Raw genomic sequence first — 18,643 nt, 5'->3', positions numbered from 1 at the left:
TCATTATATCTTCCGTGTGATAGGTGACAGAGACAGTGCAGAGGGCCAGGTTGTAACAATTCTGAGCACCAGTGTTAGAACAAAGTAAAAGTCATCTAGGTTTGGCACTCCTGCTTCTTATGCTTTTCTTTCTTATGTTATTACTGTTTAGTGACTAAAAGCCATGAAGGATATTTCGAGTTCCAGTGTGTGTTCTGTTGCTTCTCTTAGTGGGTCGCCTGTCATACAGTTGCCTTCCCTGAGCTCTTTGGAGGGTTAGTGACAGTGTTTCTGGACAGATACTGTGTGTTTCTGTGTGGACAGATACTTCCTTCGTGGACTGAAACTTCTTCCACTACAGAGCTGTGGCGCTAGTGGTAAAGACCCCTCCTGCCACTGCAGGAGACTTAAGAGACACTTGATTCGATCCCTAGGTCGGGAAGATTCCCTGGAGGAGGGTGTGGCCACCCACTCTGGTATTCTTGCCTGGAGAATCCCATGGATGGAAGACCCTGGTGGGCTATACGATCCATGGGGTCACAAAGAGTCAGACATGAACTCAAGCAGCTGAGCATGAGAGACCATTCTGAAACTAGTTTCCATTTTTCCATGTTGAGATGATGTCTCATGCCTGTTTTTCTGCATGTTATCCTCCAAGTTTGATAGATGGCAGGAGTTTGGCACCTGGAGCAGCAAAGGAAATACTAAATTCAGGGGGATGGAGTCTGGGGTCACAGAGTTAGTTTCCTGCTCTGGAATTCATCAGTGACCTTGACTGAGAAGGGAGGCAGATGATGAAACACTGAGCTTGTGTTCAGAAAGCTGAGGCTGGAGAAACTTAAGCTTCTCAGGTGAACATAGGCATGACCTTAGGTGTGTGGACCTCTGACTCGTCATCTGTAGAAGTGAAGGGCTGGACCAGGTGATGTATCCGAGATCCCTTCTCCTTAGCAATTGCTGTGTTCTGACACCTGGCAGAGGCTCTTGACACATCAGACTTCAGGATGTCGCTCATGTGAGAAGGATTTTTTAACCATGAGTCTTCCTTTCCTTCAAGAGTTTATAATTTGGGGCATCTGCATTCATTGAATTTGAAGCTTAGGAATGGAGGTATTGAGACATTGTCTTTATAACGTTTGTGTAACTGGAAAGGTCATAGCTTTCATTATGCCCTGGTCTTTGTGATTTTGGTTTCTTCTCTTAATGTGCATCTGCCCTTATTCAAAATTAAAATAGCTAGCGAGCATCTCAGGGGAAGAGAGCAGAAGCTTGTGGTTGGTTTGTCACTCCCCGCTGGGTCTGCCTGAGAAGGAAATGACACCCCACTCCAGTACTCTTGCCTGGAAACTCCCATGGACAGAGGAGCCTGGTAGGCTGCAGTCCATGGGGTCTCTAAGGGTCGGACACGACTGAGCGACTTCACTTTCACTTTTCACTTTCATGCATTGGAGAAGGAAATACTCCAGTGTTCTTGCCTGGAGAGTCCCAGGTACGAGGGAGCCTGGTGGGCTACTGTCTTTGGGGTCGCACAGAGTTGGACACAACTGAAGCGACTTGGCAGCAGCAGCAGCTGGGTCTGCAGCTATCTGTCCCTTTCTTGGGCAGCAAGAGTCTATGCTAGAAATCAGGCATGGCTGTCTTCAGACTCCATGCTGGAGAGAACTGCAACTATTGTGGGCATCCTTGATAGACTTCAAGAAAGCTACCTTACCCTCAAAGGGTTCTCCAGACCTGCATGCCCAGAGGTACCTCAGCAGGTGTCATTGAGGCCCTAAAGTTCTGGGATAATGACAGGACTTGATTATATAGATAAATCTATCTTCAAAGGATGTCGAACACATGAGAGAAGCCCCTGGGACTGCTCCAAGTAGCAAGAAAATCGAGCTCTGAAACAGGAGAAGGTTGACAGACATGATAAATTTGGATGGCCCTGAGGCTAAGTCTGGGTTTGGTATGAGTGTCATGGTTGCTGTCCGTTGCTGCCCGTGAAGCTGGAGCTGCTGAGCAGGGGGCCCCCTGTATTATCACGTTGCTGACATGGTTGGCACTTGTAAAGTCATCCTGCAAGTGGCAGTTTTTATGTGGTCAGTCGTGGTTCTCATGCTGGCCAACTCGGTGCCAGGAGTTCATGGTCTTTCCTGCTGGTGCAGCAAACTTCAACGAAGCCTTGTGCATTGGAATGAAGTTTGCCACAACCTTGAAGAATTTTAAAGCTGTTACCAATGAGGGGAATGAAGAGGGCTAACAACCTGGAAAATAAAGAAGCCCCGAATAGAGTCAGGAAAGCCAGCTACACAAACAAGGCTGTAATGGGCTCTCTGTGGCTGCCTATCAGCTCTTCAGGTCTGGGAAGCGTGTCCTGGACCTGAAAGTCTCCTGATGAACTCAGCAGGGGAGCAACAGGTGGCTCTGTACCTGTCCTCCCTTGGGGACTGGTGGTGTCTAGCAAAAGCAGCCTTTGAGCAGATTGACTGGGCAGCTTGGATGAAGTTCATTGCTGGTGCAGGTGTCCATGCATCACAGGATGATCTTGCTGTTATAAATGGCTGAGGCTGTGGATGAGGAATCATGCAGCTGTCTCCCACTTAGGGTGAAGCAGTTTGATTCTGTGACTTTGTCTATTCCAGAATGCAAGCTGCACCAGGCCAAGAGGAGGGATGTTGGGGTACCCATCGCTCTGGGGAGACCAAAAATGCTTTCCTCGCCAGCCTTGGTGGTGGGGATGTGCACTGGTCTGATCAAGACATGTGCACTTTGACAGTCAGAACTGGGTGGAGGACAACCGGTTCCTCAGGATTTGAGGAGCTGGCAGCAAGGCCCAGTGTGCTGGCAAGAAGTTCAGAAATTCCTTAGCCAGTTAAGCTCTGAGCAGCCCCTCAGCCCTTTCAGCTCTGGACAGCTATTCAGTAATTCAACCTCTGCTTCACACAGCTTAGGACAGCGGATCCATACCTGTAAGACCCTTAGGAAGTTACCTCTTCTTTCCCCTATTGCTGTGATTTTTTTTTTAACTGCTTCATCAGAATTGCTTTATCAGAGCCCAGCTTGACTGCACAGAATCCAGATTTGGAATCTTGTAATTTCTAGAATAATCATTTTTCTCAGCTTGTTCCACAAATATTTTTGGAGCCATTTATATGTATATTTATTGTGTCATCCCTGAGGTTGTTGACAGGCAAGATATCCTGTTATGTCAAGAGTTCAATATACAAAATTTAAAAAAACATTCAGTTATAAACAAACAAAATCACAGAAGCTCAGTACAACACATCTGGTTTTACTTACTTAAAAATACTTCAAAGTCTCCTTGACTTCCTGGTCTTGACTCTTGCAGAGGCCCTACTGGGCACCTACTGGCCTTGGGGTATTGTCTGAGTGACAGCTACTCGGCCACTTGTATCTTTCAAAATATTTAGTTATGCAACTTTTGACCATATCAGTTATTTTCTTATCAGGTAGACAGGCACATTTTTTTAAAGAAGCATTTTGACCATTAAAATAACAGTGCGGCCAAATGTTTTACTGTGTGTGTTTACAACTTAAAAATGCTTCCATATCCAGCACCTCAGTTCATTATTTAATTCTCATAATACTCCGTGAGGCATTTGGGGTGGGGGTGACTATTTTGTCCACTTTTGGGAAATGGAATGTAGAGATTCCAAGGTCAAGGGGTGATGATGAATCCACAGCCTGAGATGCTCTGGAGCCACCCTGACCGCCCCCTGCCCTCTTCCCGTTTCCACGCCTCCAGGACTTCGGCAGCCCACGGTCGGTCACCTCCCGGTGCGACTTGAAGGCGAACTTGATCAGGAATGGCTGTGGCGGCGAGTTTGAGAGCCCGGCCAGCAGCACCCAGGTTCTGCGGAGCCTGCCACTCAGCAGCAAGGGCTCCAGCCCAGTGGGGTCTGATGTCATCCAGCTGACACCCCAGGAGGTCACGATGACCCTGAGGCCCGGTGAGTACCCTGGGGTAGGCCAGTTCAGGATGGTGGGAAGAGAAGCCTGGCAGGGGAGGGCGATGGGAGGCATGGCCCAGACCCGGGGAAGGGAGGGCCAAGGCCTTTGGGATAATAAAGAGTATCTTTGCTATTTTAAAAATTGTGGTGAAATATACGTAACATACAATTTGCCATTTTAACCATTTCTAAGTGTGTAGGTCAGTGCCATTAATTGTACTACAAGTGTTGTCTAACCATCACCACTGTCCATTTCCAGAACTTTTTTCTTTTCCCAGACTGAAACTCTGAACCCATTAAACGCTAACCCCTCACTCCCTCTTCTCCTCCCCCCCGCCCCCCAGTCCCTGGTCGCCACCATTCTACTTTCTGTGTTTGTGAGTTTGACTACTCCGCATACCTCATACAAGTGGACTCAGATATATTTGTCTGTTTGTGGCTGGAGTATTTCACTTAGTGTAACATCCTCCAGGTTCATCCATGAGGTAGCGTGTGTCAATTTCCTTCCTTTTCAAGCTGAATAGTCCTCCATTGGCTGTGTAGACACAGTTGTTTATCCATCCACCCATGGATGGGCTCTTGGCTTGTTTCCATGTTTTGATTGTTGTAATAATGTTCCTGTTTTCGATGGGAGGATGCTGGTATGTTTACTCCTTAGTTCATGCAAGTTTCTAAGGGAGTGTGCTACCTCCAGGAGAAAGTATTTTTTCCAGTCAGCAAATTTGAATTGGTGGCATTCTGAAGTGACAAACTTGCAGAGTAGAGATATTTTTTTCTTTATGATCTTGGAACCTCTGCCTTGGAGTTGATTGTGATATAAGGGGACTAACAGTTTTTGCACACATACTATGTGCTAGTTACTTGAGCTACCCAAAGGTAGCAGACGTAATTTTACACCCAAGGAGCTGTGTGCTCAAGGGCTCGCAGGCAGAGCAGCGAACCTAGTTCAGTGTTGGGTCTTTGTGGTTGCACAGCTCATGGTTGTTTCTTGCTAACCACTTTTGTCGCCTCATATTCTACACATGAGGCCCCTTGTGATGTCAAGGGAGGGTGTGAACATGGCCAAATTAGAAAGTACCACATTGTTGAGAGAAGGCAGCCTTTTCCCCCCGAATCCCGTTGACTTTTAGTCTCTTCTTTCTCATTGTCTAGGAAGCCACTGGCAATAACCATTTCCAGATGGTTCATTGAGACTTTGGGGTGGCTGGGGCTATGGGAAGCTGAGGGATCTGGTTGGCTGTCCGGGCTTCTGGTTCTAGCTCTCTTTCTGACTCGGGGCCCTGGGCAAGCTGCCCCATCCTTAGCATCTCAGGGTCTTTGTCACCTTCATTCCTCACAGCCCTATTCAGAGGCTTAAATGAGACTTTCTGTTTAAATACACTTTAAGAACTTTAAATTACTGTTTTCAAAACATGGCCAAAGATACAGATTTTGGCGACAGCCACATCTCTGTTTGGATAGAGATTCTCATATCTCAGAAACAATCTAGCATGGCCCTGCACGTCGTAAGCACTCAGTCATGCTTCTTCAAGTTGTTGTTAGAAAGGACTCTGAGCCTCTGTGCATCTGAGAACTGTCTTCTTTCACCTACTGACTTGTCTTGGAAGTAAGAAACAAAAGAAGGGTGTCAGTGGTCCTGCTGGATATAAAGCAGTGTGAACTGCTGCACAGCCCAGGGCTTAGTGCTGGGATTAGCTCAACATACTGTTCTTACAAGTCATCTGACTGGAAGGGTCACTTGGCCTCGTGTTTAGTGAGGTTCCGAGCTAAGAGAGAGAAGGGAGCCCTTTCCGAACTGTGCGAGTGGGTAGAAGAGAGGAAGCTGAGTGGGCAGATGTTCGATGGTATCCTCTGGGGAAAGATGAACGCCTCTCCTCACGTTAATCTTTGATTTCAGGCTCAAGGTCATGGGTTCTGACCTAGAAGGGGGACATAGGCAGCCTTGTAGACTAGCAAGTTATCAGAACGCAACGTATGATAAGAATTGTTATTGACTAACGTAAGTGGTGTATTTCCTTTTTTATCTTATTAACTGTGTAACAGGGACTTCAAGAAAAGCCTTGAAAAATCATCCACTTTAACACTGTTATTTTTCATTTTTGCTAGGTTTTCTGTCTTTATTCATGTGTTCGTATTGTTCATATGCTTATGATGTATATATTACTGTGTACCGTTTTCAGTCAGTTTTTGAAAACAAAGATCAAAATTAACACCTCTAAAAGAGTTTGAGGGTCATCATTGAGGGACGTTTTTATTTTAGGAACTCCTCATCTAGAATTGCTCTGAGCCTGTGCTGCTCTCTCCAAGAAATATTCCTTATGGGGGTGAATACTTATTCTTTAGGGTATATTTAGTTTAGGGAGAGGTTGGAGGTCACACAAAGCCAGAGATGTAGCAGTTTCAATTCCAGTTTTTAAAATCAGAATTAAGGTGTGGCTCTAAGGCAGAGAGACTGTTGTTTGGTTTGACCTATCAATTAGCTTTTGAAACAGACCCCAAAGAAATGATTTGAATAAAGGGAGCCTCCTTGTGCAAAGTTCTCATAACGTTCAGTTTATGCACAATGCTTATTTATGCACAAAGCTCAACATACACTCAATTAAAGAAAGAAAGCAGTCTTATTTGGTATAGTTACATCTGTCACTAAGCATTGTGATTCAGTTTCCAATATTGAAAATAAAAATACATGATTCTGTGTTTATACAATATCATGATGTGAGGACTGTGTGCAGCTCTGGTCCTACAGAAGGTGCAATAATGGAGAGCCCATTGCAGCCTGTAGAGATGAAGATGAGGAGGAGACATGATGAAAATCTGAATTCCTAGAGGCCTAGATCCTCATGAACACATTTCTTTCTCAAATATAGAAACATGTGATGCCAATGATGCCTCTTAAAATTTTGAAAATTTTAGTATTAATAAAGAGAAGTACAGGCAAACCCCAGGTATCTTTATTTGTTTTGGGAAAGAGAAGAATAATATGTTGTAATTAGCAACATTTTCAGTTTCCAAGTGCATACTTATTTCAAGGTAATGCCTCTCTGACTCTGGGGAAGGCATTCAGGTATGCAGCGATTGGTTTCTCCATTGTGTATTTTCAGAAATGCTTTTGTGTCTCCTTTGCCCAGCCTCCCCATACCTCATGATAGGTGTTTGTTGAGTGAAATGTGTAGCACTTTATTAGCCTTATGCCAGACTAGTCAAGGACAAGCTTTGGCACTATGTGTGAGGCACTTCACCCAGGCAAGGTTATTATTCCAGAATAAGCCTGGAAGAAAAAGAACAATTTTCCCCTTTTTAAAGCAGAATTTTTAAAATTTTATTTTGTTTTTTAATTGAGATATAACTCACATACTGTATAACTTACCATTTTAAAGTATACGATTCAGTGGTTTGTAGTGTATTTGCAAAGTGGTACAGCATCACCACTACATGATTCCAGGACATTTTCATCACTACAAAAAGAAAATCCTGTAGCCCTTAATACTCTTTATTCTCTCCCTCCCCACCACATGCATTCAGCCCCTGACAACCACTAATCTGTTTTCAGTCTCTGGGGTTTTGCTTACTTTTCATTTCATTTAAATCACATAATACGTGGTCTTTTATGTCTGGCTTCTTTCACTTAAGCAAAATATTCTCAAGATTCACTGAATCTGTAGCATATATCAGGACTTCATTCCTTTTTATGGCCAAATAATGTTCCACTGTATATGTATAGATATACCACATTTTAGTTGATGAATATTTGGGGCTGTTTTCACTTTGGGACAATTATGACTAATGCTGCTGTGAACATTTATGTAAATATCTTTGTGTGGACATATGTTTTCAGTAATCTTGAGTGTATAGCTAGGAGTGGAATTGCTGGGTCATATGGTAATTCTGTGTTTAACTTTTTGAGGGACTGCCAAACTTTAAGCAAGATTTTGTATAAACACAAGATCATGTTTTCCATTCTGTTTCCAATCCTGGAAACTGTATGTCAGGATAACAATCTTAAGAATACCTTAATGAAGAACATAAAATCCCTAAGAAAAACGTAAACTTTAGAATAAAGCATACTGAAATGGTGAAAAGCTAGGGGTGGAGCAATTAGAAAGGGTTTACTTAAGTCTTGATTTGCCGCAATCAATTAGCGTCTTAAAAAATGACCTCTGATTGGCAGCTTTAAAGCATTTTTTTTAACGTTTTATTTTGAAGTAATTTTAGAGTCATAAGAAGTTGCAAAAATAATAGAGAGTCCCTGTGTACCCGTCTCAGCTTTTCCCAAGGATGACTTGTTACATAACTGGAGTGCGTTATCAGAGCCAGGAAACTGACCTGGGATTGTGCTGTTAACTGCAGAGGATGGGTTGCTTTTGAGATGGGCTTCTTTCCATCCCTGCATATACTGCCTTTCTTCCCTCTCTCACATTCTGATTGGAGATGGCACGTGCCTGACTTGGGTATTGCTTCTGCTCTCCAGACTGACAATACACACACTTAAAAACACTTGATGATGGGTGGATAGTGCTTTGCTGTGGGCTGAATGTTTGTATCTCTCCAACATTCATATGTTGAAATCCTAACCGTCTAACGTGATAGTATTAGGAAGTGAAGTGGGGCCTTTAAGAGGTGATTGGGTCATGGGGTGGAACGCTCATGAATGAGATTAGTAGTATAAAAACAAAACAAACCCCCGAAACCCCAGAGGGTTTTTCTGCCTGCTTCGGCAGGAAGTCTGTAGTCTGAAACCCAGAAGAGGGCTCTCATCAGAACCCAACCACACTGGCCTAGTCCTGGTCTTACACTGTTGTTAACTGTGAGAAATAAATTTATGTTGTTTATAAGCCACTTGGTCCATGGTACTTGTTATAGCAGCCCAAACTAAGATTATTTTCAAGGAAACTAAAAATGCTGAACCCTAATTGCTTGGCGTCAGGTACCATAAAGGTCAATAAGGTCTTCTGATTGTTCCATCTGTCAAGAGTCAGAATTCTGAGGAGGGGGAGTAGCGTTTGGTGTAGCACCCAGCCTTGTTCTGGGCCAAGGAGGCAATTCTTTATGGGTCTGGATTTAATTCTGAATCTTAATTGCCTTCTGCTTCAGTGAGCAGAGAGCTGGGTGATAGTCTTAGAAGTTGTGTCCTGGGGCCCTAATTCCCTGTTCAGCTGTAGTCCGTTTATAATGTAGCTGATTTTAATGTTTCTTTCAATTTCTAGCACAGAAGTATAATTCTAAGGAATCAAAAACTACTTGCAATGGGGATAGTGAGAGTGTTTATCTGTTAGATGCTACTTTGTTTAAAATATTTGAACAAAAATCAATCTTAGGAAAACTGAAAGTTGTTGCTAGAATTCTCTGCTTTCATTTTCTGGGAATGTTTGTCATCTGGTATATGTTCCCAGGAAAAATAACTTTTCACTTTTTATTGGAGGGAAGACAGAAGAAAGCTTTAAAAATACATTTCAGAGGCAATGCTGGTAGATACTTGATTATGGAGGGAGAATCTACACTTAGGAACCAAGCAGTGGCATGAGTTCTGTGTGCAGAATACAGCTGAGGCTGGGTGAACTAGAAACTGGAAGAACCAGAGGGGCTGCAGGAGTAGCTATGTTCTCACAGGTGTGAGGTGATCAGCTTTACCTTGGGGTTTGTTTTATCCTATTTCTCTGATTCTGCTGCTGGTCCCAAGGCGGGGATTTTGTGGACTGGCCCCAGAGAAGAGGACAACAGCCACACAGGGAGAAGAACCTACAGGGGTGTTATGTGGAGGGGGAGGAGGGGGATGTGTGGGCTGGGCTGGTGTCACCAGAGACAGGCACAGACTGAGCACCCACAGTGGAGCTGAGCCCAGCTCCCAGCCTGCTGGACTCACAGGAAGTGGCGACTGGTTTAAAGTCTCAGGTGGTGCCAAACTGGGCGGCTGTGTTTATTATTGAGTGTGTCTAAGTGGCTCAGTCGGTAAAGTGTCTGCTTGCAGTGTGGGAGGCGAGAGTTTGATCCCTGGGTTGGGAAGATCCCCTGGAGAAGGAAATGGCTACCCACTTCAGTACTCTTGCCTGAAAAATCCCATGAACAGAGGAGCCTGGTGGGCTCCATTTCATGGGGTCACAGAGTTGGACATGACTGAGCGACTTCACTTTCACTTTCAAGTGTACTTGGTTCCAGAAGTGTACTCAAAGATGGAGAAGGTGCCCCAGACCCTCTCCTGGCAGAAGGTACCCCTGGCCTGCAGCAGTGGCTTCCCCTTCAGTCAGCTAACCATGGGCTCTCCCTCATTAGGGAGTTGGGGCACTGTAGCTTAACTCCCACACTTAGCACCCACGCTGAGAACTGGTCCAGAAGTGTCAGTCCCTCCAAAATCTGCTGTTAATTGAGTTCAAGTTTATATTGCTTGCTGTGTAACAGGCCAGTAAATCTAGATGAGTTGTTGGGACAAGGAATAATGACTTTATTCAAAAAGCCAGCAGACCAAGGAGATGGTGGACTAGTGTCCCAGAGAAGCATCTTCCCTGAGTTAGAATTCAGGTTTCGTCCCTAATGGCTCGGCTGGTAAACAATCTGCCTGCAATGCGGGAGACCTAGGTTTGATGCCTGGGCTGGGAAAAGCCCCTGGAGAAGGGAAAGGCTATCCACTCCAGCATTCTGGCCTAGATAATTCCGTGGACTGTATAGTCCATGGTGTCGCAAAGAGTTGGACACTACTGAGCGACTTTTGCTTTCACTTTTATACTGAAAGGAGAGGAGGTAAAGTCTTGGTTCTCACCAGGCTTCAAAGGAGATGTTTTGATTTCTTCCTTCCTGCAGCCATTCACGGCTAAGCCTGGTTGGGATGTTTCTTTCAAGCAGATAAGCAATGGTACCTGGGATGGTACCTCAGGGTTCCCTGAGATGGGCCAGTGTGTGTAATTTAAGTTTATAGACAACATCCCTTTTAATTTGCTACAAAGGTTCTTCCTCTGTTACATTGACAGAAAATTCCATTATTGTCAAGGACTACTGAGGAGTTTGTAGCATTTAAAATCCACCATAGGTAAGGTAGCCGTAAACCGTTATTTTGAACATTAATGATTTAACCCTTTTTTATATACTCCATTTTTTGAAAACTTGGAGAGAAAATTTTTTCTTTCTTTCTTTTTTTTTTAGCATTTGCAGCCTCCCTTTGGGGAGCTGTGTGTGTGTGTGTGTGTGTGTGTGTGTGTGTGTGTGTGTTTTAGTGATCAGCTCTCTTAGAATTTACTGGGAATAGGTTTCTTCAAAATAGAGAACCTCTTGCATACAGAGAGACCTATGTATCACATCTCGTTTCTCTGTTTGCCTTCATGTCTGGAAAATTTGGAGTTAAGTATAATACCCAAGGTTGTTAGCCATTCACACTCAAGTTTTTGGCAGAATGTTCTGTCTCTCTTTTTAGCCCCACAGGAAATTGCTTTAATAATTGACTTTCAGGGGACCTGGGGTTGAAGTTTTTCTTGCATAGAAGCATTTGTACAGTGTTATATATATATATATATATATATATATAGAGAGAGAGAGAGAGAGAGAGAGTCTCCTCCACACCCACAGTAATGAACATCTTCCCCATTTTACTGATCTAGAAACTGGGCAGCAAGTTTAAAGGAGTCTGAGGTCTGGAATCCTTGGTGACAAGTTCTGGATTCCAACCCAGCTCTTGCTGTCCAAGGCTAATGTCCACTTCCCTCCCATGGGTGCCTCCCAACCTCTCTGAATCCAAGCTGGTTCCCTGTTTGCTGGTCCTAAAGTGCTCATCTGTTAACTGTTCATAATCCCCCCAAAGGTGGAAGCAGATTCTGGATTAAAGAAGGTGTACCTGGGAACTTGGGGGAAGGGCACAGGTCAGAAAAACACAGAAGACCCTGCAAAAAGGTCCATAGGCTTGGATGGAGGGGACATGTTCGCTGGCCCCTGCCCCTCCTCGACTGTGGTGTGGCATCCAAGGATGGGAGGGGCCCTATGCTGAGAGCTGTTCTCTCTGCCTCATGGGAACCAGAGACAGATACTGTAGCAGTCTGGAATTCATTCTGGAAGAAATCTCGAACATTCCTCTGAGTCAGACTCCAGTGGTTTTTAAAAATAGACTCATACCAACAGGCAGCCCAAAGTACATCAATCTCCAGGTGGCTTGAGCAGCACATGCAAGGACAAGTCAGGGGAAGCAGGCTGGGCTCCGCCACTCAGGCTACAGTGGTAATTATAATAATCATTCTGCATTTGGGCAGGCCTTCACTGCTTACAAAACTCTCCTTCCCACACGAGTGCTTCATAGACTTAACGCTGGGTGCTGTTATTGCCATTTTACAGTTAAGGAAATGGAGATTTTGTTGGCATCCCTAGTTAAGGGGCAAAGCTGGAATTTGGACTAAAATCTTTGGGTTCTTAGATTTTTCACGGTCTAATTGATGAAGTATGCCTCGTCTGGGATGGGAGGAGGGGAGGGAGCACAGACCACTGGCTCTCCTATCCTGCAAGTTCAAGAAGGCTTCAACCCACTGGTTGTCAGTTGGAGGTGAAAGATTGGTTCCTCTGAAATGTCTCTGCCAGCAGATGAGGCGTGGACCCTCACGTGGGAGCAAAGTCACCTTTGACATTGCACCTCTGAACACAGGAAAGTAAATCCACATTTCAAATGTGTGTGGACAGTTCTGCGCAAAGAGTTCAAAGACATCGCTTGGTGTCTCTGGGAGGCTAATAATTGTGATGGCAGATAGAATCACCTGGTAGGATTTACTTCTTGAAATTATGTCTGAACAGTGTGTTTTTAGAGGTTATGAAATGATGAAGGATCATTGTCCTGGCATGCATCCCCCAGTTATTGCGCTGACTTGGGCCTTTCTGCATAGCCCGTGGGGCAAGCTTGCAGAGGCCACACCTCCCAGACACTGCCTTTTTCTCTTTGTTCTTTTCCTCTGAATCAATTTCTTTTTCCTTTGTCTGTTGACTGTCTTCTTATAGAACCAAAAACTCTTTTCTCTCTTGTAGCTGTAGATAAATCTAATAGTATTTCTTTTATTTTTTCTTTTCTTTTTGATGGTGCTAAAATCTGTAATATTCTCATATTTATACAAATAATTTATGATAATGATTTGTGTCTGCAATGTCAAATATGCCCTAGAACTAAATACTATTGTTTGATAAATGGCTAGAGAGATAGAAATAGGTGACACAGTATAAGCGTAAACATTTTTGCCCTTGTGGGGATATTTTAAGTAACCATCTTTGTTTTCCCACTCCCCCTGGCCTTCTCCTCTCCATTGCCACCTCAGTATCTGTACCCTTCTTTTGTTAATTCCTTTCCTGTTTTCTGTTTCACACACACCTTTATAGTCTCCTGGCCATACTCCCATCTTGGTCAGTCCTTTCTCTGAAGTTGGTATATGGTGGGTGGACTACTTTTACCCAGTTTGTGTCCATGGAATTGTCTGGCTCACTATCCACCAATTACCTAAAGTCGTTTTTGCTAAGAAAACAGAACACTGCTAAGGAGACTCATTCTTAGAGTTTCCTTAAAAATTGCTGAGCCCTGTGTGTGAAAGGAGTGGCTTCCCTAGTGGCTTAGATGGTAAAGCGTCTGCCTGCAATGAGGGAAACCTGGGTTTGATGCCTGGGTGGCAAAGATCCCCTGGAGAAGGAAATGGCAATTCATTCCAATACTCTTGCTTGGAAAATCCCATGGATGGAGGAGCCTGGTAGGCTGTGGTCCATGGGGTTGCAAAGACCCCATATGTGTGAAAGGAGAACCTAGAGCTGCATCCTTAGCACCCGTATTCCATCAGTCACTCTGCTTCCAGGAAAAAGATGTCTTCCAAGAGACACATGATCACTAAAGAAAAGTCGCGGGTGGACTGGCTTTGAAAGCAAAACCCATCCCTCTGCCCCAGTAAACTGTATGACCTCTAACATGCATGGTCTCTCGGCTGGCACAGGTGACAAGACTACGTTCCAGCTGCAGGTTCGACAGGTGGAGGATTATCCTGTGGACTTGTACTACCTGATGGACCTCTCTCTGTCCATGAAGGATGACCTGGACAACATCCGGAGCCTGGGCACCAAGCTAGCCGAGGAGATGAGGAAACTCACCAGCAACTTCCGCTTGGGGTTTGGGTCTTTTGTAGACAAGAACATCTCTCCTTTCTCCTACACAGCGCCGAGGTACCAGACCAATCCATGCATTGGGTGAGTGACAACCACCCTTCTCTTGGGTATTTAAGGATGGAGGAATGGTTCAGCAGGACGACTGAGCCTAAAGAAAGGCCTAGGGAGGTCATATCTGGGTGGAGGAGGGAACCTGGCTTAGGTGTTAAATTTGCTGAAGGATGTTCTGGCTCTGTTCTCCCTCTGCTTGAGAAGAAAGAAGTTGTTACAAGGCTGTGTAATGCTACAGTGATGATATAGCTCATTTGTTTTCCTGCCTGCCTGACACAGCACTGTTTTCTACGTTAGTAGATATTAGAGAGTGTTCTCAGGAGGAGATGGACCCCGATAATCAGGAGCAGGCAGAATAATTTAAACTTTCTCCTTGTTTAGAGTAACTCAGATGTTTGGAATAAGTGAATTCAAAGTCTGTTCCTGTCGTTTATGTAAATAACTGTAACTTACCTTGACAAAATGAAAACCCTGGCTTTTATAAGTGTTATTTTTTTTTTTCTGACCTAAGTACTTGAATTAGAAAAGATTTGACACATTATTAGAGAACGGCAGTTTCTAACTACCGCAATGAACAAATCTGAAAAATTATGTTAACATAATTTTTCAAGCTCAACATCAAGCTTGATGGAAGTTTATTTCCTGAACTCACCTAAGGGCAAATGGGTCTCCAGATCAGTGGACACCTGTCCTCTAAGCAGTGACTTGGGACCCAGGCTCCATTGGCTCATGTGTGGCTTGTAAGGTCATCATGCCTCAAGGATTGCTCCTAGGGGGATACTATGGACCAGAACAGAGTGGCCTCTGCTCCTACGTTCGGTTCTGCAGCACTGGGTTCTACAGGGAGGCTGGGAGCTACTTTAGCTGTGCACAATAGAGGAGATAAATGAGTTGATGAATAGGTTTCTGCCCTGGTACATTTATTTGTGTATTGGAGGTGGAGGATCTCTTCCTCCAACTCCCCTAACACTAACTTTGTGAGGTGGGTTTGTTCAGATGGCAAGACTGTGTGGTGTGACAACAATGAGTGATTCAACTTTTTCTTATCTCTTCTCCATATTCAGCTTTGGTTAGGCTTTGGCCTGTGAGGCCCCAAAACAGTTACTAGATGAGGAATAGGTAAGATTTAAGTTCTCACTAAGTGTCAGGTACCCACTGCACTTCATACCTTATATGGATTGTCTCGTTTAAATTTCCTAGCACTCTTTAGAGGTTTCTAAAGTAGAAGTGAGCTGTAGTTTTAAGATAAGGAAAATGAGGCTTAAAAAGAATAAATAACTTACCCAAGATTATACAAATAGTAAGGGGCTTCCCTGGTGGCTCAATCAGTAAAGAATCTTCTGCAGACCTGGGTTCAATCCCTGGGTCAGGAAGATCCCCTGGAGAAGGGAATGGCAACCCACTCCAGTATTCTTGCTGGAGAATCCCATGGACAGAGGAGCCTGGTGCACTGTAGTCCATGGGGTTGCACAGAGTCGGACATGACTGAGGGACTAGCACTATCTATCCAGACTTAGAATATGAATCAAGATGAACTACTTCCAGAGTCTGTTTCCATTAATGCTTATTCTACCCCCCCCCCCCCCCCCCCCCCACACACACACACACAGTTGCTTTACTTGAGTTTCTGTGATAATACCCATTCCCAAACCACCCAGCCTTCAGGGCACTTGCCTAAGGGTCATGCTATCTATACTGCAGTAATAAGCAATCAATCCCCAGATCTCAGTGGCTCAACACAATGAAAGCTTATTTCTTGCTCGTATAGAATCTCAGGAGAGCTGCTTTCTGTTGCAGCTCTTCTTCAAGGGGTGACTCAGGGATTCAGGCATCTTGTGATGTCATTTTTGATTCTTCGTCTCCTTGACTTTCCCTGAAGGGAAGAGGGCTGCTCTTAATTAAGCCCCTGAGCCTGTCTGTCCTCTTGGCTCCCGGTCGGCAGTCTCAGCAGTTGCCAGGTCTGGTTTGCGCTGGGTGGGGGAGGGGGCGAGGTGATAGTTACGCTGGTATTGTGTACACTCTTCTAGAAGCTAACTTAAATGTTCTCCAGGGATTGCAATAACACAATGGTGGAGAAAACAATAAGAACAAATTTTAGATACAGATGAGATTCTGAGCGCCTTAACCATGAAGAGGTACTGGGTGTCCTCATTTGAGAGGTTTAGCTTCCTCCTGGCCACTGGTGGCTGTGATGTTATTGTTACTTTGGTCCTCTCCCCAAGTCCCCTGCGCCAGATCTTTTTGTTGGAGTTCTGTTACTTACCAGGAGCAACAGCATCTTAACCAAAAGTTTTCTCAATTCATCCAGAATGGTGATTCTTTCTGTTGCTTTTCCTCTCTGCCCTCTGGCTGGGCCCTGTCCCCGGACAGGCAGGGTGTGTCTGTACTTAGATTTTTTTCTGGGGACCATCGGCGAACTGTCAGATGCTAGATTGGAAGCTGGCAGAGGATGAAGGGCTGGCTCGGGGCCCTCAGCATTGAGTATTCAAGGTTATTACACTCTCATTCAGAGCTGCTTCTCCAAGCCCTAGAAGGCAGAACCAACTGCAGACAGTAGAAGTTTTGACAGTGAGTACAGGCACACTGACAGGCTGCTTGGGAGACAGGAAATCCAGTGAAAGAATGGGGGTTTGAAAGGAAACAGCAGGTCTGAGCTAGGCAGAGCCCTCCTTCCTAAGCTGGGCAGCACTTGAGGGAGTTGCTCCCTGAATCAGTGAGCAGGCTGAGAGAGATCTCCTGTGTCCAGGCAGTGGACTCCGCTGTCGCCTGGGTGTCCTCGGAGATCTCCCACCACCTCTGAGGGAGAGCAGAGCAAGAGGATGTAGGCAGGCTGTTTCTGCCCTTGATCCAGCCTGTACATGGGCTTTGTTTGCTTTCCTAAGTGTTAATGGCACTGCGGATTAGTTACCAACAGTTAAAAATAAAAGATTTAACAAATAATGGCCAGGATTTCTAGGTTTTCTCCAAAAACTAGGAGGTCTGGTAAAGCCAGGCTGGTTTCACATGTTATTGGCTGCCACAGTCCCCACCACTCCCTCTTGTCTCCCAGCTGGTCTCATTCACTGGTTCTGTTACCGGGCCCTCTCTAGATTCTTGGATAGCAGTGCCATAGAAACAAACGTTACTCCCATAAGAGTCTTAGACAAGTAGAGCTTTATATTGAAAGGATAGCTTGTAAGAGAGAAGGTGGAAAAGAATGTCAGTTCCCCAAAGACTTTCTGATAAGGGGTTTTAAAGGCAGTGTGAGGGAAGGGGGGCTGTGGTTTGCCTGATGAGCTTGTGGTCAGTTCTTAGATTGGTTGGCATCAGGGTGAAGTTTTGAGCATCATCACCCTTCTGGTTTTACAAGCTGTTTGGGGTCTGTGGGCCTGCAGTCAGCAGTTTTCAGCTGGTGGGGGTGGGGTGGGCCTGCTTCCTGTAAAAACAACTTAGGAATGTGTGTCAAGCTTTTATCTATATCTTTCGGGGAACTGGGAGTTTGGCAATTCTGCTAGGTGGTAGATTTATGGTTCCACTTTTGTCTTTTGGAAACCATGTAAAGACAATCAGTGGAATAGAGATGGAGCTCATCTTTTACGTCCGTGGGTCTTTAGTTGTTGTCTCAGAAGCCCAAGCTTTTAGGTGCTGTTCTTCTGGCTTGTGAAGCCCACTTGCTCAAGGCCTTGCACTCAGTTCTGTCCCAGAATGGCTCTACTCTTGTCTCCCTGTCTCATCTTGAGTTCTGTGCTTGGCTCTGTAGATGCTGTCTGGGATCCTTGTCTGTCCTTCTCCTTCCACTCACGTGGAAAGAAAATCACAGTGTTCTCCCTCGGTGGGACGTTCTGTTAGGTTTTTCTCCCTGTGATGGTGGAAGCAGCAGTAGTAGCCCCTGGAAAGTTCTGGGGAGATAGGAATCAGGAGGAATGATCTGACCACCTTTGCAGGACATCTCAGAAGAGAACCAGTTTCTCATGGGGCTTTCCTCAGGTGTGTCCCTTCTCCTGCTCCAGATGTTTCTGCCAAAGGATCAAAATCCTAGACTTATCTTCTCCCATCTTAGAATGAACCAGAAATGCCAGAACTGAAGTAAGTAGTACTAGGGCTGCCATAAGAAGAAAAAACAAAAAATAGTTTAATCATCAGATTAAAGAACTGTTTAATTCTTTAATCAGAGCTGCTGAATTTAATCAACAGCTCTGGGTACTAGGAATACTGTATTCCTATTCTATTCTGGGTAATAGGAATAGTGTCCTTGGGAAAAGTCACATCATATTCACTGATACAGGATTTGATGGATTAATCCAGCCTGGTATTTCTGGTTCTGAACCTTTTTCTTCTGTTAGAAGTATAGAAGCAGCTCATAGAAACAGACTATAGAGTGGTGGTTGCCAGAGGCTGGGGAGTTGGGGGTGGGGGAAAGGGGGAGAAGTTGGTCAAAGGGTGCAGACTTCCAGTTATAAGATGAATACATTCTGGAACTTTAATATACAGTATGGTGGCGATAGTCAACAATACTGTATTTTAAATACATAATTGTATATTTGAAAGTTGTGAAGAGTTGTTAAATGTTCTCACCCCCA

At 44.7% G+C, this 18,643-nt stretch overlaps 1 protein-coding gene across 1 annotated transcript in view; it reads left to right on the top strand.

The window, feature by feature from the left end:
• Nucleotides 1-18,643, top strand: part of ITGB5 (integrin subunit beta 5) — a 111,872-nt gene that overhangs the window by 17,196 nt on the left and 76,033 nt on the right. Inside the window, exons 3-4 of the mRNA XM_020899515.2 lie at nucleotides 3,731-3,935; nucleotides 13,865-14,114. Of these exons, the coding sequence (XP_020755174.2) occupies nucleotides 3,731-3,935; nucleotides 13,865-14,114 (455 nt within the window). The remainder of the gene's footprint in view (nucleotides 1-3,730; nucleotides 3,936-13,864; nucleotides 14,115-18,643) is intronic.

Source organism: Odocoileus virginianus, chromosome 4 (assembly GCF_023699985.2).
Source record: "Odocoileus virginianus isolate 20LAN1187 ecotype Illinois chromosome 4, Ovbor_1.2, whole genome shotgun sequence".
Lineage (NCBI taxonomy): Eukaryota > Metazoa > Chordata > Mammalia > Artiodactyla > Cervidae > Odocoileus > Odocoileus virginianus.
Note: the sequence above shows the minus strand (reverse complement) of the source record. Positions and strands in the feature narration are given on the sequence as shown.